This window comes from Acipenser ruthenus, chromosome 52 (genome assembly GCF_902713425.1).
Source record: "Acipenser ruthenus chromosome 52, fAciRut3.2 maternal haplotype, whole genome shotgun sequence".
Taxonomy (NCBI): Eukaryota; Metazoa; Chordata; class Actinopteri; order Acipenseriformes; family Acipenseridae; genus Acipenser; species Acipenser ruthenus.
This window is the reverse complement of record NC_081240.1, coordinates 1,055,034-1,074,871: the sequence shown is the minus strand read 5'-3', so window position 1 is coordinate 1,074,871 and position 19,838 is coordinate 1,055,034. Positions and strand designations below refer to the sequence as shown.

Here is a 19,838-nt window from a genome sequence, read left to right as displayed (position 1 = left end):
TGTTCACTGTGTGTGTGTGCATTAGTTTGTAATGTACGTGCTGGATTGAGGGGGTGTTGCTGTACAGTCAGTGTTGTGTGTTTATTTGTTTACTGTGTGTGTGTGTGTGCATTAGTTTGTAATGTACGTGCTGGATTGAGGGGGTGTTGCTGTACAGTCAGTGTTGTGTGTTTATTTGTTCACTGTGTGTGTGTGCATTAGTTTGTAATGTACGTGCTGGATTGAGGGGGTGTTGCTGTACAGTCAGTGTTGTGTGTTTATTTGTTCACTGTGTGTGTGTACATTAGTTTGTAATGTACGTGCTGGATTGAGGGGGTGTTGCTGTACAGTCAGTGTTGTGTGTTTATTTGTTCACTGTGTGTGTGTTCATTAGTTTGTAATGTACGTGCTGGATTGAGGGGGTGTTGCTGTACAGTCAGTGTTGTGTGTTTATTTGTTCACTGTGTGTGTGTTCATTAGTTTGTAATTGACGTGCTGGATTGAGGGGGTGTTGCTGTACAGTCAGTGTTGTGTGTTTATTTGTTCACTGTGTGTGTGTGCATTAGTTTGTAATTGACGTGCTGGATTGAGGGGGTGTTGCTGTACAGTCAGTGTTGTGTGTTTATTTGTTTACTGTGTGTGTGTGTTTTTGTAGGGGGAGACAAAAATACCCAAACGTTTCTTTATTGACAGCGTCGTTTATTCAAGGGGGCCTCTATTATAAAGCTGATACATGACTGCAGCATCAATACGAGGACGTCTTTCATTCGAGGGCGGCTCTAATTTGAAGTAATACGGTATTTTGTTTTTCTGTGATGAGTATCACAGTGAACATGCACATTGAAATGTGCACATGTATTCTTACATATCACTAATCATTAAAAGTACAAATTTAAAATTAAATCTAAAGAAATATGCTATACAATAAAATAATCAGATAAACTTTCATTTCCCTAGAAAACAAAATCAATATGCAATTTATCAAGTAAATTCTGTACTTTATGCTTGTGACGTGTAAAAATTCTGGAACAAAGTCTTTAATTCCAAATCTCCAGTATACTGGACTGCATTTGTTTTGTTGAAAAAAATACTAAATACCAACATTGAGACATTATTTATATTCTTGTAGCATCAGCAGGTTCTTATAAAAAGATCAATGTATGAAAGTAAAAAAAATATTGAAGGTAATATTTAAAAACGTAATCTGTTTGCATTGTCGGCCAAGGCGCTTCTCTGCTGTAAGTCTCCATTTCCACCTTCCTTTGATTGATTAACGCAAACGCCTTCTGGTAAACAGCGCACCAATAGAAAGCCTAGGTGTCCAGCAGCTACAGGTAGTGGACAAAAAATTGGAAACACCTGGGTAAATGACACCAAGTATTTTGGGTGCGTCACGACACTTTTTCTGCCGGCTAGATTGCAGACGGGAGTCTGCGTCTGACGTCACGGTCTGTGCAGACGCAGCGTGGACAGCTTTGGTAGATGAACAACAGTTCTGAGCAGAACCGAAATGGAGGCGGTGTTGAGAGAAATTCTAATCGCAGAAGTGGATGCAATCGAAGTTCCCTTTGTGCTCCACCAGCTTCATAATTTACAACATGATCAGAAAATGTATAGTAGAAACAGTCCCTGCTATAATGAGATAATATAAACGTATGTTTTGTGATGTGAGACAAATTAATGAGTATTATAACGGGCAGGATTCCTCCCCGCCCTCTCACAAAGGGGTTGTTAGACAGTACTGTATTTTGATCTGGGACAAAAATAGTTCAAATACTTGCACATGTGGTCACATATCTCACTTCAACTACCTGTTATTAAAGCTGATTTATTCTCCTTAATTCAAAGTAGGTTATTCCCTGTCCCTGATAGCCTTTCATCAATACCCAATTACACCTGCTGAAAATAACAGAGCGGTTTCAGGTTCATTTCAACCGTTTAGCATTATTATTTACATGTTTAAACCTTTAGAATAAATATCTGAATATTTGAAAAGTATAATAACTGTGTGGAAAAAGAGTCAAATCATTTTAATTTGTATTACACATCATTCATAAGATAATTAATGCCATGACTGGAAGTCGATTCACAGCCCCTGACTAGGTGGCAGTCGCACATGGAGTGAGGATTGGATCTGGTTGCTACACGCTTCTGTTTTGCGCCGCGGCTGCTCCAGCGCAGAACCTCTTGAGAAGCTGCGCGGCTGCGCAGACTTTTAAACCCGTGGATGCGTGACCTGGTGACGTCATTCCGGCTGAGTTCACGCAGACGATGAATTTGGACGGGTTTTCCGCAGAACCTGCGCAGACTGAGCAAAGTTTGCGTATCGTGAACGCAGCCTGAACCCGTGTGAGACACGAGTTATGGCAAAGGGAATTGTATTTTGTGTTACCTGAACTGAAGTCTTATTTTCACTTCGAAGAATAGACTTTTTTTGTGTGGTTTAGAAAGTCAATGTATATCTGTTTGATACACATTTGAGATAATCCTATTTAAAAGGTATTACCGAGAAAAAACACACTTCCTGCATACAAAAACGACTTAAGAAGAAGAGAGATAGCGACGGATCCGTGTAAGTATGTTTATATTTTTTGTGTAGAGCTACTGCTGTAAGAAAGAGAGTATTTATGGTCAACAGGGTCTCATTTTGAACTAAATTGAGTTTGTCTAAATATATGAAATGCGCAGGCTATGCACTTTACTTGCGATTTCTGAACGGCCACTTTAGGCGGATGTGCTGTTTTATTTATTTCTGTTTTGTTGATTTGTCGACACTGCGCAATTCATTTATTTTCCAATGCCTTTGTTTTCAAATGATAAGTTAGTCATTTCAAGCGGTCTTGGGCATCGCGTTGTTACCGGTTAAAGTACCTTGGAAAGTTGGTTTGAAGTTCGATATCCGTTTCGAGGGTTCAGATCCAGAGGGGCATACGTGACATTTTTGGCCTAAGTGCATGTAATATATCATATGAAAGCTCTTGATTAGATGTACCCAGTACCAAAGGGACCGAACTGAAATCACAAACTGCAGAATGTTGCTGAACTCGGTGCCGGGAGGTTAAGTGCATGTGCGCCCTGCTGGCACTGAGGATTGCATTGCGGGAAGGACTGTGTGACAGCAGGTAAGACCAAATAAAACAGAGAAGGGAGAAAACGTGCCGTGTAAAACAAAATCTAACTGCACAGGATGTTTTACATCGTTTTATGGAAGATTCAGACAAATAATCCACTTCATAATCAGAGCCGGGCAATGGGAATTGTAAATGAGTATATTTCACAGTTGTACTTTAAGAATACGTTATGTTAATGCAAGGCTGCGTGTGTAAACATTTGACCTTATCTTCCTTTATGTTTTTATGATAAATGATTTATTAAACTATAAAACAATCTAATATTAAAATACTTTAAATTGATTAAAAATAATCTCAAGCCAGACAATATAAAGAAGGAGATAAAGAAAACGCACAACAAACTCCATCATTAAAAATGGTCACTTTTGATGTGGAGCAGGTTTTGACCACTCCCTGGACTCATGTAAGCAGTTTGTATGAAGCCCCGGTCACGATACCCAATCGTTTACGGAGCGGTCACACCAGAACGAAAAAGACCTCTGATGTATTGTACAGCAAATGCCAATCAACGTTTTAGTACACGCCCACTTATTTCCTGCAGGTTGAGGGACAGTGATGAGGAACATGAGGAAACACTCCTGTTGTACTGTGTGATCAACAGAAGGTGTAGGAGACAAAAGGCGGACGTGGGCACACAGAATACTACAGCGTAGGGAGGAGTTTATATTAATTTGCATCTTTAAAGATTTTCAGTGATATTTTTAGAGGAATTTCATTTTCCCCTTTAACATGTTTAAGGTAAATATTGGTATGGGATCTCTGTTTAAATGGCGAGAAGCAGGGGCGTAGCTAGGAATGGAAATTTGGGTGGGTCCCAACTTGGACGGGCAAGTACCAAAGCTCTGACATCACAGGAAATAGTTTACATTACAAACATGATTTAAATCAATTAAAAACTCTGAATACATCAAATATCTCCCCGGGGTTTGAGCAGAGCAACGTAGCCAAGACTGAAAATGTATGGTGCCGAGTGAAGCAAGGTGAATATCTTTTGCAGTTTAGTTGTACGTATACACTAGAAATACAAGGCACACATGCACACAACCTACAGAAACAAACACACTGTGCACAATAACTGCAAAAACCGTTTCATTTGACAAACAGAAACTAAAAAATATCCCCAAACAAAACTGCCTTGCTTTTTTTTTCTTCTTGGCTGTATTGTAATCTCTTAGCCAGGGTCGTAACCTGAGCTGAAATTCTACCGAGGTCACACTAGTTCAAGGTACCGATGACAATAACACACACAAAACAGAAAGATAAGGACTTCTTTTAAAGTTAAGGTCATTCTTTGGACCGCTTGCCTCCCTCTCTTGCACATCGCTTATTTAAATAAACCTTCATTTGTATTTATTTGTGGGCCCGTTTACCTCTGTGCTGTGAATTAAATGAACTCGGGGTCTCACTCTGCTTAAGTTAATGTACAGTAAAATAATTCAAATAAACACAGCCATTCTTCATTTACATGTGCAAGCATTTTGCAGCCTTTTTTAATTCCAAATTTAATTTTTGTAGAAGAGCAATTGTTGACCTTGCACAACACAAGCACAACGACTACTTTGAACAATTGAACAAAAAAAAAATGAATACAAATATAGCTCTCTTTTTCTTAGATTGCCGTTATGCAAAATTGTACAGAAAATACAATCCTAAACAAATACATTTTCATATATTTTCTTTATTGCCTTAGTGTAACCGTAACATAAGGCTATATTTCAGATAACACACTAAAAGTTCATGACATTTGAATAAACTTAGGCTAGGTGATATAATAGTCACGTTAGGCGGGCCCTGCTTAAATAAATAAATACAAAAATTAAAACCGTAGCCAGATTGGGACTTGTCGTGTATTTGCTAAATCAAAACACAAGAACTGCTACTTATTCAATCAGAAATAAACCAACAGTGAAAATGAATCATTTTAATGTGTTTTACTGAGATTTTTATGAGCCTTCACGTCACGCGAGACGAAAACAACCGAGGTCATGACCTTGGCGTCCTCATAGCTGGTTACGGCCTTGCTCTTAGCTATCCTAATAACCTGTTACCTCTAAGTCGCTCTGCATGAGGGCATCTGTCAAGCAAAAATTAAAAATCATGCTAACCTCCTGCTGCCTTCAAACCAAAACTAAAATCTTAGCTGTGCTGAGAATACCTCGTTTCCAGCTAAATATGGCTGCTTTCGTTTTCACTGCATTCTCTCAGGTACGGCTAAACAAAGATATTGCGTTGGCTGAAAGAATGTAACAAGCAGACAAAAATAGATTTTTAAAACAACCTTGATTGACACATTGAGCACCATGTTCAAGTTTTGTGAATCTTTTCCGGTCATTGTAGTATGACTCGAACACCAATCATGAAGTCAGTATTTGTTTGACCGCATTGCCATAGTAACCAAACTGCACGGCGCTGATAACAGTAGACTGTGAAATACTGGAAGGATAATAAAATGCTTATTTGTTTCACGGTAAATTGCAAGAAGCTGAAAACAACTTTTATTTTTTGCTTATGAAATCAGCTCTCGATTCTCCAGTGCCCTCCATTGCTACAGTACACGTTCCAAACACCCACTCATTTCAGTGACAAAATATTTAAGATGGAAAACTGTCTCTAGACGGGACTCTCCCAACCACTATATAGCTCGCATGTAAACCGTTTAAAATGTTTGAAGTATACAGAAAACAAATGTACTTGCATATGTTCACAGTGCATGCATTTTAAAAAGTCAAACAGGCAGCGTCACCGAACCAGCGAGAACACAATCTTACATTTTAAGCAATTATTAAGTACAGTGAAAGTCCGTCAGTTACTTACCATTGCCTAGTTAGTATCCTCTCGTCTCCTCTCCACCTTACACAGGATAAAGTGTCGGGTTTTGCAGTTATATAGTCATGACACTCCATCAAAGGACAGCAATTTTAAATCTATTTGTCAGCATTCGGCCAGCTGTCAATCCTGTTCACTCGAGCCTTTCTAGTAAAATAAACTCTTAAACGTGTTTGCAGATTTGTTTTGCCATGTTGACCGCCGCACTACTGCTAACTTACTTTAAAAATGCACCTTCAAATAAATGTCTGTGACTTTTCAACAGACTTTCAACAGATCCGCGCCAACTGCCTCGCAAGCTGTCAATCAAACATGGTTTGCACCTGATTCATTGTGTGAGAGGAAGATCCCACCCAAATATTGCATCACAATTACTACTTTGATTTGATTGGCTAAAGCCTGAGCCATTTAAAAAAAAAAAGACTATTTGACCTAACGCCCATCTCCGGGGCGCATAGTTGATGTTTATTATTTTATTTTTTTACAAATGAATTTAAACTTGGCATTCACATAGGCGCAGATTTGGGTGGGCCTGTGTTTAGATTTGGCCCACCCGTGGCTACGCCGCAGGAGAGAAGGTATTTTTTTGCTAAACGTTTCATTATAGCGTATATTCCTTTAATTCAATAAGTCTGCATGTTTGTGGTGGAGTTGTGTTCTTTATTAGTCGTAGTAGGAGTAGTCATTAAACACTTACACATTTGTCACACACGTTTCTGGAACATAGCAGTCGCCCAATGTCATTTGTTTCCATTAGTTTTGTTTAACCTTGTTTCCAAGGTGATGAGCCTTTCTTCAGCTCCAGGGGAAGGATGGGATACATGAGGACAGATAGAACAGTAGTTTTTATTTTTAAATAAAATCTCAGAGCAGGACTTTTTTCAGTACGTTTTGTTCCCAAAAAATAAAGTTAACTGCGAGTAGAATAATATTGTGATGCTTTAAAAAATATAGGTAGAATCCTAAATAACATTGATAGTTTAAGTTATTATTATTATTATTATTATTATTATTATTATTATTATTATTATTATTATTATTATTATTTGTAGTTTAGAGTACATGTAGCCTATACAGCTACCAGACTAACATTCACCCTGAGTAATGCTTTGTAGTTGGTTTCAGGCTGACAAAACTGTAATAAATACAGGGGTATTTATTATTTGTAAGAAAATAGTATTAACCAGGCAAATTATTGTTCAAATGCAGCATCGATGCGCTGTTAGTTACAACACTGCCTCTGCGATGTCTGTGCTCCGTCTCTCTCTCTCTTTGGCAGCATCGATGCTCTGTTAGTTACAACACTGCCTCTGTGATGTCTGCTCCGTCTCTCTCTCTCTTTGGCAGTGTGGCATCACCTCAGCTCCTCCACAGCTCACTTGATCAAATCCTGGAATGGAAACAGTTTCACTGAAAAGAACTTTTTTAAAACCAAGACTACAGCAATGACAACAATCTCCCTAACCAGTAAAATATGGAATAAACCGGAAATGCAGAACGCTATGTATAAACTACCCACATTAACATGTTTTACTTATTCTAAATAACCAGCAGTAATATTCACTGCTACAAACACACACACTGTATAAACAGCTCCCCTCTTCTCTCTGTCTCTCTATCCCCCCTGCCTGTCCTCTCTCCCTTTAGCATCACCCTGTAGAATTCATTTTCCTTCATGAAGTCGAACGAATCCTGCTTGAAATAACGTCGCGTTAACTTATTGAATTACACAACTCTGTCGTTTCCCATCTACTTAAAACTGACAAATGTGACGTTTCGAAATCTAACGTGAAATACTGTACAGCAGTCCTGGCTTCCAGTAGACTCTTGAGATGTCGTTTTGTAGTTTTCCTTTAACAATGATGTTAAATAAAATAACTATATGAGCATAATTTAGATTTCTTTTTTTTTAATTGACACAATCCTAAAATGATAGGAGATGCAAATAGTTTGGTCACAGCTGTGTACTGTTTTACAGTTTTTTGTGTACATTTTTTTAAGCTGATCCTCTTGAAAAAGGTTTCCCTAAAAAATCATTCTTTATACATTTTTGAAGGACTCTTAGCCTGATGTTCAATATTAAGTATCATTTTGTACCTGGTGTTTTGAGCTTCTTTTGAGAATCCCATGTACCTGCACACCTGAACACGCCCTCGTTCCATTCAAATCATGTGACGGGGTGACCTTTGAACTCTGCCAGACCCAGGTCAAGGTCTGTTTAGAGGGAAGTGATGCTGTAATAACTCCAGCAGATCCCAGAACCGCTCAGTGTGTGCGACTGCCAGTCGCTATTAAAGGGAATATATATTTAAAATGACAGCGATGCAAGCAGTGGCCAGCAACACATTTCAGAGATGAAGTGATGCATGGCTTTGATTTCTTCTCAAGCAGGTGCAGCCAGGGCAGCATTGCGGTCAAGGCTGATCAGCAGCAGGAAAGCAAACCCAGAGTCAGAAGCTGCAGTTTTAAAGCACACTTTTATTACAGAGGAACAAATAAACAAGGGCATAGGGGCCCAAAATGAAAGGTTCAAACAAAATCGTAATGTAGGCTGGGCATTCGCCTTCGCTACCGTTACAAAACACCGTGCAAACCCAGAGCCCAAACTCCTCCTCCAAACAGGATATTATTATTATTATTATTATTTATTTCTTAGCAGACGCCCTTATCCAAGACGACTTACAATTGTTACAAGATATCACATTATTTTTACATCCAATTACCCATTTATACAGTTTGGTTTTTACTAGAGCAATCTAGGTAAAGTACCTTGCTCAAGGGTACAGCAGCAGTGTCCCCCACCTGGGATTGAACCCACGACCCTCCGGTCAAGAGTCCACAGCCCTAACCTCTACTCCACACTGCTGCCCTTTTATAGCGTGATCAATCAAGAGTCAGTCACATGTCCCACGTGTGTTCAGCAGGGATGAATTAACCCCATCCCTGCCCAGCTTCAATACAAACCACACCTGCACGCTGTTAACACTGGCACAGCCCTGCCCAGCTTCAATACAAACCACACCTGCACGCTGTTAACACTGGCACAGCCCTGCCCAGCTTCAATACAAACCACACCTGCACGCTGTTAACACTGGCACAGACCCACCCCTGCACAGCTTCAATACAAACCACACCTGCACGCTGTTAACACTGGCACAGCCCTGCCCAGCTTCAATACAAACCACACCTGCACGCTGTTAACACTGGCACAGCCCTGCCCAGCTTCAATACAAACCACACCTGCACGCTGTTAACACTGGCACAGCCCTGCACAGCTTCAATACAAACCACACCTGCACGCTGTTAACACTGGCACAGCCCCACCCCTGCCCAGATTCAATACAAACCACACCTGCACGCTGTTAACACTGGCACAGACCCACCCCTGCCCAGCTTCAATACAAACCACACCTGCACGCTGTTAACACTGGCACAGCCCCACCCCTGCCCAGCTTCAATACAAACCAGACCTGCATGCTGTTAACACTGGCACAGCCCTGCCCAGCTTCAATACAAACCACACCTGCATGCTGTTAACACTGGCACAGCCCTGCCCAGCTTCAATACAAACCACACCTGCACGCTGTTAACACTGGCACAGACCCACCCCTTCACAGCTTCAATACAAACCACACCTGCACGCTGTTAACACTGGCACAGCCCTGCCCAGCTTCAATACAAACCACACCTGCACACTGTTAACACTGGCACAGCCCTGCCCAGCTTCAATACAAACCACACCTGCACGCTGTTAACACTGGCACAGCCCCACCCCTGCCCAGATTCAATACAAACCACACCTGCACGCTGTTAACACTGGCACAGCCCTGCCCAGCTTCAATACAAACCACACCTGCACGCTGTTAACACTGGCACAGCCCCACCCCTGCCAAGCTTCAATACAAACTACACCTGCACGCTGTTAACACTGGCACAGACCCATCCCTGCCCAGCTTCAATACAAACCACACCTGCACGCTGTTAACACTGGCACAGCCCTGCCCAGCTTCAATACAAACCACAGCTGCACGCTGTTAACACTGGCACAGCCCTGCCCAGCTTCAATACAAACCACACCTGCACGCTGTTAACACTGGCACAGCCCCACCCCTGCACAGCTTCAATACAAACCACACCTGCACGCTGTTAACACTGGCACAGCCCTGCCCAGCTTCAATACAAACCACACCTGCACACTGTAAACACTGGCACAGCCCTGCACAGCTTCAATACAAACCACACCTGCACGCTGTTAACACTGGCACAGCCCCACCCCTGCCCAGATTCAATACAAACCACACCTGCACGCTGTTAACACTGGCACAGACCCACCCCTGCCCAGCTTCAATACAAACCACACCTGCACGCTGTTAACACTGGCACAGCCCCACCCCTGCCAAGCTTCAATACAAACCACACCTGCACGCTGTTAACACTGGCACAGACCCACCCCTGCCCAGCTTCAATACAAACCACACCTGCACGCTGTTAACACTGGCACAGACCCATCCCTGCCCAGCTTCAATACAAACCACACCTGCACGCTGTTAACACTGGCACAGCCCTGCCCAGCTTCAATATAAACCACACCTGCACGCTGTTAACACTGGCACAGCCCCACCCCTGCCAAGCTTCAATACAAACTACACCTGCACGCTGTTAACACTGGCACAGACCCATCCCTGCCCAGCTTCAATACAAACCACACCTGCACGCTGTTAACACTGGCACAGCCCTGCCCAGCTTCAATACAAACCACACCTGCACGCTGTTAACACTGGCACAGCCCTGCCCAGCTTCAATACAAACCACACCTGCACGCTGTTAACACTGGCACAGCCCCACCCCTGCACAGCTTCAATACAAACCACACCTGCACGCTGGTTAACACTGGCACAGACCCACCCCTGCCCAGCTTCAATACAAACCACACCTGCACGCTGTTAACACTGGCACAGACCCACCCCTGCCCAGCTTCAATACAAACCACACCTGCACACTGTAAACACTGGCACAGCCCTGCACAGCTTCAATACAAACCACACCTGCACGCTGTTAACACTGGCACAGCCCCACCCCTGCCCAGATTCAATACAAACCACACTTGCACGCTGTTAACACTGGCACAGACCCACCCCTGCCCAGCTTCAATACAAACCACACCTGCACGCTGTTAACACTGGCACAGCCCCACCCCTGCCAAGCTTCAATACAAACCACACCTGCACGCTGTTAACACTGGCACAGACCCACCCCTGCCCAGCTTCAATACAAACCACACCTGCACGCTGTTAACACTGGCACAGACCCATCCCTGCCCAGCTTCAATACAAACCACACCTGCACGCTGTTAACACTGGCACAGCCCTGCCCAGCTTCAATACAAACCTCACCTGCACGCTGTTAACACTGGCACAGACCCATCCCTGCCCAGCTTCAATACAAACCACACCTGCACGCTATTAACACTGGCACAGCCCTGCCCAGCTTCAATACAAACCACACCTGCACGCTGTTAACACTGGCACAGACCCACCCCTGCACAGCTTCAATACAAACCACACCTGCATGCTGTTAACACTGGCACAGCCCTGCCCAGCTTCAATACAAACCACACCTGCACGCTGTTAACACTGGCACAGCCCTGCCCAGCTTCAATACAAACCACACCTGCACGCTGTTAACACTGGCACAGTCCCACCCCTGCCCAGCTTCAATACAAACCACACCTGCACGCTGTTAACACTGGCACAGACCCACCCCTGCCCAGCTTCAATACAAACCACACCTGCACGCTGTTAACACTGGCACAGACCCACCCCTGCCCAGCTTCAATACAAACCACACCTGCACGCTGGTTAACACTGGCACAGACCCACCCCTGCCCAGCTTCAATACAAACCACACCTGCAGCACGCTATTAAAAATGTAAAAAATGTTGCCTTTCATGGTCTTAAATACGTATTTTCAAATAATTTCCGATTTTAAACATTTATTTAAGCAGAAAAGAATAGTGTGGTTGCGTTCAAAATTTCTAATTTCGAGTTATTTATACAACAGATGTTCCTAAATATTTAAAAAGCTTAGCTGAAAAACAGTAAACGCTAAATTGTAGAAAGGAAATCATGTGTGTGTTCGATCATTTACCGGAAACAAACTAAACCAGCTGTCCGGTTCCTAAAGGCAGTGTAACAGGGAGCGAGTCCATAAGGAGAAGCGTTTACTGTATTTATTTACGTGATAATATGGAAATGGAAATTCACAGGGAACTTCCACAGAAATAATGAAAAGTAGCAGCGTCTCATTCAAACTGTGAATGTCTGTCCTGGTTTGAACTGCAGTCTGAGAACGATCGCTGTGTCCCAGTTTGAATTGCACAGTCTATCAATGATCTCTGTGTCCCAGTTTGAATTGCACAGTCTATCAACGATCTCTGTGTCCCAGTTTGAATTGCACAGTCTATCAATGATCTCTGTGTCCCAGTTTGAATTGCACAGTCTATCAATGATCGCTGTGTCCCAGTTTGAATTGCACAGTCTATCAACGATCGCTGTGTCCCAGTTTGAATTGCACAGTCTATCAATGATCTCTGTGTCCCAGTTTGAATTGCACAGTCTGACAATGATCTCTGTGTCCCAGTTTGAATTGCACAGTCTATCAACGATCGCTGTGTCCCAGTTTGAGTTGCACAGTCTATCAACGATCTCTCTGTCTTGTTTCCAGATGAGGAAAGCTGAAGGAGGTTTGGGAAGCGGGGAGCAGCGGATCCAGCGCTCTGATGCCAGGAAGAAACCACACTGTCAGGGGATGAAAACAATCACACAAACAAAGCATCTAGATCCTAAAATAAAATCAACTGGATTATATGAAAGACTTGAGTGCTTTATTTTGTATTGACACCTTTCTGCAATGTGATTCTGTTTGGTATCTGACCATGTGGTGCTCAACTCTGTTGAAATTATCTATGATAGATTAGCCCGTATTTTCAATGACTTTTACTCTAGTCTTTTTAATTCCTTCCTCTTTCTTGAAAGGGGTAGAACACAATTTTACAGAGCCTTGTGAAAACTGGAGGGTAGATTTAAAGATGATATGCAATGAAAAAATGTCCGACCAGAGGGTCGTTGAATTGAAACCCTTTCAAAATAAAAATCCCCCTGTCAATTCTGTAAATCAGTTTTTTCATTTTGCACTTTGAATTTCATTTTGAATTATCCCGGGTTTAAAAGGCATGTCGTATGCAGACAGGCTCAAAGAATTGAATCTATTCAGTCTTGAGCAAAGAAGACTACGCGGCGATCTGATTCAAACATTCAAAATCCTAAAAGGTATTGACAATGTCGAGCCAGGGGACTTTTTCAACCTGAAAAAAGAAACAAGGACCAGGGGTCACGAATGGAGATTAGATAAAGGGGCATTCAGAACAGAAAGTAGGAGGCACTGTTTTACACAGAGAATTGTGAGGGTCTGGAACCAACTCCCCAGTAATGTTGTTGAAGCTGACACCCTGGGATCCTTCAAGAAGCTGCTTGATGAGATTCTGGGATCAATAAGTCTCCAAACAAGCTTCCCAGTGCCAGCACTGTGTGTGTGTGTCAGTACCTGTGTGTATGTGTGTGTGTGCATGTCAGTACCTGTGTGTGTGTGTGTGCGTGTCTGTGTGTGCGCGTGTCAGTACCTGTGTGTGTGTGTGTGCGCGTCAGTACCTGTGTGTGTGCGTGTTAGTACCTGTCTGTGTGTGTGCTTGTCAGTATCTGTGTGTATTTTTGTGTGTGTGTTAGTTCCTGTGTGTATTTGTGTGTGTGTGTGTGTGTGTGTGTGTTAGTTCCCGTGTGTATTTTTGTGTGTGTGTGCGTGTCAGTACCTGTGTGTATTTGTGTGTGTGTGCGTGTCAGTACCTGTGTGTATTTTTGTGTGTGTGTGTGTGTCAGTACCTGTGTGTATTTGTGTGTGTCAGTTCCTGTGTGTATTTGTGTTTGTGTGTGTGTTTGTGTTCTTGTCTACCTATCTAAGTGGGGTCTTAGGTGTGGTTACACATCCACCAAGTGGGGACTCGGTAGTCAGGTGGGGACCAAATCCAAAACCCTACAACGGACTTGTTTCAATTGTGTTGCAGAGGAGAAACCCAGCTAACTGAGGAACGAGTGATTCAGTAGAGAGAGGCATGGACCCGACTCCAAGGAGAAGAAGAAGGAGTAAAGAGAATGACCCGCCTGATATGTCACAAGAGCCTGCCAGGTACTGAAAGTCTTTTCTTATTAGTTCACGGTGCGGCGGCATGCTGAATAATACATTTACTAAGAAGCTGTTCAGGAATCCAAATCACTGAGCTGAGTCTCAAGCCCAGGGTTAGAGTCCAGACCTCTCTGTGCTTTACAATGCTTCCCTATGTTTTACCAGACCTCTGTGTGCTTTACAATGCTTCCCTATGCTTTACCAGACCTCTCTGTGCTTTACAATGCTTCCCTATGCTTTACCACACCTCTCTGTGCTTTACAATGCTTCCCTATGCTTTACCAGACCTCTCTGTGCTTTACAATGCTTCCCTATGCTTTACCAGACCTCTCTGTGCTTTACAATGCTTCCCTATGCTTTACCAGACCTCTCTGTGCATTACAATGCTTCCCTATGCTTTACCAGACCTCTTTCTCTCTCATTCACCTCTTTCTTTCTCATTCTCATTTGAAAAACCATGTTAATGAGTATTAAGAAATAAGAAAAAGTCAGTCTATCACGTTAATTCTTTTTATTAAATCACATTACTAAAATCTGAAATATTAAACATTTTATGGAAATAAAAAAACAAAAACACACACACAATAAAGCAAACTTAAGCTCACTTTTTTTAAAACTGTTACAGCACTGACTATTGGATGCCATTTTTTAAAATATATATAAAACATAACAATTCTTAAAAAAGAAATTAAATACAGTTACTTCGTATGAAATCCATTCATTGCTAAAAACAAATAATTCACCTCATTTCGCTCTGCAGGTGGCGCCGTTTTACCCCCTAACTTTCATCCAAAGTTGTGTCAGATTGAACATTCCCTTCACCCGAGGAGTGGAGAGGACAGACAGGGAGTTCAATACAAAGGGTTTCTTACAACACAAAACAGTCTAGTTCAGCTGGCAGATTGTTACAGAGGAATCAGAACCCCAAAGCCTAAACCCAGGATAGAGCGGCTCAGTGAATGTGGTTTGGAATCTGTGCAGGAGGGTCATTGTGTCAGAGACGCCATAAAAGGACAGCGTGCCGGCATTAAAGTCCAGATACACTCCTATTCTGGGGGCGCGGGGGGCAGTTATTGCAGTTTCATTGTTATTGTGCCGGGCAGTGTAACTGGAGTCAGAGCAGAACAAACTCCAGGACTTGTCATTGTATCCAAGGAGACAGGAATGATCCCATCCTTTCCTGCTGATTCCTTTATATGTGACTCCTATAGAAGCCCCTCCCCCACTCCACTCAATCTCCCAGTAACAGCGAGTCCCAGACAAACCCTCTCTGCAAAGCACTTGAGGCCAGATATCAAATCTCTCTGAGTGATCAGGATATCTCTGGGTCTCTCTCCTCCATCTCATCTTTCTCTTCCCTGCAGACAGACAGAGGTTTCTATACGCTGTGTTGGGGTCCAGTGTGAGCTGACAGGAATCTGATTGAAGAGAAGAGGAGGGGTAGAGGAGAGACGGTTAGAAAAGTCAAATCACTGAGAAAATCAACAGTCATTGTCTGCTGCATCCTCACATCCTGTTTATGGAAGGTGTGTGTGTTGTTTTAATTATTTTTTTTAATACATTTTGACCACTTTTTAAAACTTTTACATTGCATTTTCTGCCTCAAGATGGCTTCCCGCGGACCGGCATGGACCTCTCAGAACTACATTTCCCATCATCCTCCTGCTCACTGGTAATTCCATCTCAATTACATATGTGAGCAGGAGGATGATGGGAAATGTAGTTCTGAGAGGCCCATGCAGGTACATGTGAAGCTATCTATAAGTATAAAAAAGTGGTCAAAATGTAAAAAAATAAAAATAATTAAAACAATACACACACCTCACGTAAACAGCTGTAGCAACACATGGGAGCATGCAACACAATAAAATACAAAGGCCCTTATGAACCCTTTAAACCCTCTTGCTGTTTGATTGTTTTGTTCATTATAATTCCTCGATCTTATCAAACTTCTTCAATTGGAACCAATCAAATGCAGCTCTGCATACAATTACAGTTCACTTAATGTTCCTACAGGGTATGTGTTGCCATTTTACCCACTCAGACCCCTTGCTTACTAAATATCTTCAGTAGAATATCATCCACTCTTCAAATATCTGTCTAATATTTTAATGAGCAATCCATCCCACAAGTGCAGTGATACTGCAATATACATTTACTACCAGCACAGGATGACTGGGAGGGATAGCTGTTCATTTTACCCCACAACTGGTTTCACATGCATTGTACATGTATTAAAAGATGGGATGATTATCTATTCAGGGATACCAAGATATTTAGAGAGAGAAAGGTCTGAGTGGAAAAACAGGCAACAAATGCCCCTCCCCCAGTCATTCTGCATGTATTCATCTGAACCAATACTTGTTGGAGAGGAGTGTAGATTAATGGCTTCACAATTACTAATAAATAATAATAATTGCTGCCCTCAAGCTCCACCCCTCCCTGTTCTGTAGTGTTAGCTCTTCTCACAATGGAGTGACACATCTTTCAATCAAATGTTTCAGTGAAAACAGACTTACATTTTAAAAACTCAGCTCTGTTCCTTGGCTCTGGAGCCTGCAGACTGTAAACTGCAACTTCATTCACTGGGCAGAAAAAAAGAGAGAGAAATAGAATTGAAACATGTGGATTAATACACAACATACACAAGACTCCAAACAGCAATCTTCAGGGTGTAAAAATCTCTCCTCTCTGCTCATTCTTCCCTGCTGTCTCCCTCCTGCAATATTCATATAGCCAACAATCTGCAAGAGGTCTTTATTAATGTCTTGCAAGTCCTGTCCCTCCTCAAGCCATGGTCTATTTGAGAAATCTCTACCAAAGGAATCTATTTCACACCAACCTGTTGTGGTTATTTTGATTAATTCACCCTTGCAGAAGTCCTCAATATGGTCTTTAAGTTCAGATACAGCTTTCCTCACAGCCCCAAAAGAGATGTCTGTATTGACAGTAACGCTGGGTAAGTCTCCAGCTTCAGGAGGGGCACAGAGAGACTGGAAATTCTACAACAGGAAAGTGGAGAAAATGAGTTTTCAGTGAAACAGAATGGGGTCCAAAACATTCCTGGGGAAAAGCAAGGATTCATTCAATTGGAGAGGTCTGTCTGAAACCGTCCCAGTTATGTACTTGAGATTTTCTAACAAGCAGTGATGTCACCTGTAGAAAATGGATGTGATCCTCTGTCTCTGAAAGCTGTTTCAGCTCAGCGTTTCTCCTCCTTAGCTCAGCAATCTCCTGCTCCAGTTTCTTCATGCGTCCTTCAGCCTGATTCACTGCAGCCTTCTCGTTAGCTCCAATCAGCTCAATAACCTCAGTGTGGATCTTCTCAATGGATCGGATCAGCTCAGTAAAGATCTTCTCACTTTCCTTTATTTCTATGCATGCAGATCTCTGAGTGAAAGAACACAGTAGAGGAGACATGGTTAGAATTGATATCAACAACACATCAGGCATAGACAGTAAACTTCTGTAGATGTGTCCCAGTCCATCTGTTAATAATAATAATAATAATAATAATAATAATAATAATAATAATAATAATAATAATACCCCCCTCTTGTCAATACCCACTTTCAGTGACTCCACAGCCTGTTTCAGCTCTTCAATTTCTTTCAGTCTCTCCTGGATTCTCTGTTGTATTTCTGTCTGTGTCTCTCCCAGCTGCTTCTGTGTAGAAACACAGTGACACAGTGACATTTCTGACAGGGCATTGAGTGATATCCTGTCACACTCAATACAGACTATTTCAGAGCAGGCTGTGTTTTCACACCTCTCTCCCCTTAATATGGAGTTAGATTAACGATACACACATTATGCACACAGATACCCTAAGGGTCGAATGCACCAGCGTGGATTAACCACTAACCCAGATTAAATCAAGGATTATATTTGAATCATGTTGCACAAAACTTTAAACCAGGATTTATATGTAATCCTTGTTTAAAATTAATCCAAGGTTAAACATTTAAAAGATTAAATATCATGAAATTGCACCACTCATTTTAATCCATGTTTAAATGTGATAGCTGAATTAAATTGAAAACTTCCTTGTAGGTGGTTTCAACTTGGACAAAGGCAGCAGTTTCAGACAACATGTGTGTATAGTAGTAAGATACAACACCATCTAGTGCACAGCTGCCAGCAGTACAAAAGTCTGGGAAGGAGAGTGTTGCTGAAGGATCCTCACGACTGCGTGTGTTAACCAGGGTGAGAAAAACACAAGAGGAAAAATGTATCTCGGATCACTGTGTGAGTTAACCAGGATCGCTAGCACTGGAAGGAATAGGGAACAAGTTTAGGGAATTTTAATCCCACCCAAGTCTAGAGAGGAGGTGTCAGGGAGACTGTTCCTGGAGCGGGACCTCCTTTCTTGTTTGATCATCTTTTATTTTCTAGTTGTTTTCAAGCAGTGTTTTGTTTTGAATGTTTTGTGTTTTTTGTATCATAGAAAACCTCCTGTGTCTCTCCTGTCAATCAGCGATAGCCACACCCATAACAACACCCCTGTTACACCCTGAAATACATTGTAGTACATCATAGTTTAGATAGAGCAATTAAAAAACTAGGGCTCTTTAAATAGCTCTTAATATACAATTAAAATCTGATCTGATGTGAAACTGTATAACCTAGTAAACAGACATGTTAAATATCCCTGGAAATTCTTATCTTCTAGGACAGCTACAAGGAAATGGTTCAAACCCTTACCTGTTTCACACTCCTTTCTGCCTCAGCTGAGACTGAATCATGGCTCTTGTGATCCTTGTCTGTACACAACAAGCAAATACACGTCTGATCGGTTCTACAGAAGACCTCCAAAACCTTCTGGTGTTCAGCACAAAGCTTCTGCTCCAGATTTCCAATTGCATTGACCAGCTTGTGCCTCTTTAATGGAGTAACCTCACTGTGTGGCTTGACGTGTGTTTCACAGTAAGAGGCCAGGCACGTCAAACAGGATTTCACAGCTTTGAACTTTCTCCCAGTGCAGAAATCACACGGCACATCTCCAGGTCCAGCATAACTTTGAGCAGGAGGAGGATTGAGTCCTGTCTTCTTTAATTTCTCCACAACTTCAGCCAGCATGGTGTTTCTGCCCAGAACAGGCCTTGGGGTAAAGGTCTCTCTGCACTGGGGGCAGCTGTAGACACCTGTATGATCAGTCTGATCCCAGCAGTTCTTAATACACCCCATACAGTAACTGTGTCCACATGGAATAGCGACTGGGTCCTTCAATATCTCCAGACATACTGAACAGCTAAACTGGTCATGCGCTACCAGAATATTCGCTTCTGCCATTTCTGCTGCAGCGAGACAGAGAGACTGACGATTTCACAAGAAACGAAACTTCACTGCGCTGATTTCCTGGAGTTGTGTAAAGCTCTGAGAGGCGGGGTTTGGGACTGAGGCCAGGTTTAGACAAGCAGGGGGAGCAGAAACTGCCGAATCAGATATTCTATGAAACTGTTTCTAAATCCCCCAACAAATATTACAATGTTAAGATTAGGAATGAAGCAACTGATATAAAAAGTCTTTCTTCCCGCAGCACTTTTTCCAGACGGTATATTAAAGTATTGTGTGTCTCAGACATTACGATAGGCTGTATTTACAGGTAAACTCAGAAACAAGCTGTTTAAATAAACTGGTAATGTGTTGTGTGCCCCTTTAAAGAGA

General features: G+C 42.2%; 1 protein-coding gene and 1 long non-coding RNA gene across 2 annotated transcripts; one reads left to right on the top strand and one right to left on the bottom strand.

The window, feature by feature from the left end:
* The first annotated feature begins 2,132 nt into the window (after nucleotides 1-2,132).
* On the top strand, nucleotides 2,133-13,141 carry LOC117969869 (uncharacterized). The gene is made up of 2 exons (XR_009320087.1): nucleotides 2,133-2,551; nucleotides 12,660-13,141. It is a non-coding gene; the product is annotated as an uncharacterized LOC117969869 (long non-coding RNA).
* Nucleotides 13,142-14,667: 1,526 nt separating this feature from the next.
* On the bottom strand, nucleotides 14,668-19,626 carry LOC131722993 (tripartite motif-containing protein 16-like). The gene is made up of 6 exons (XM_059016250.1): nucleotides 18,876-19,626; nucleotides 17,742-17,837; nucleotides 17,328-17,561; nucleotides 17,014-17,173; nucleotides 16,691-16,756; nucleotides 14,668-15,589 (listed from the first exon to the last, which is right to left on the bottom strand). Exons 1-6 carry the CDS (start codon nucleotides 19,461-19,463, stop codon nucleotides 15,057-15,059), a joined length of 1,677 nt encoding a protein of 558 aa, XP_058872233.1. The 5' UTR covers nucleotides 19,464-19,626; the 3' UTR covers nucleotides 14,668-15,056.
* Nucleotides 19,627-19,838: the final 212 nt, after the last annotated feature.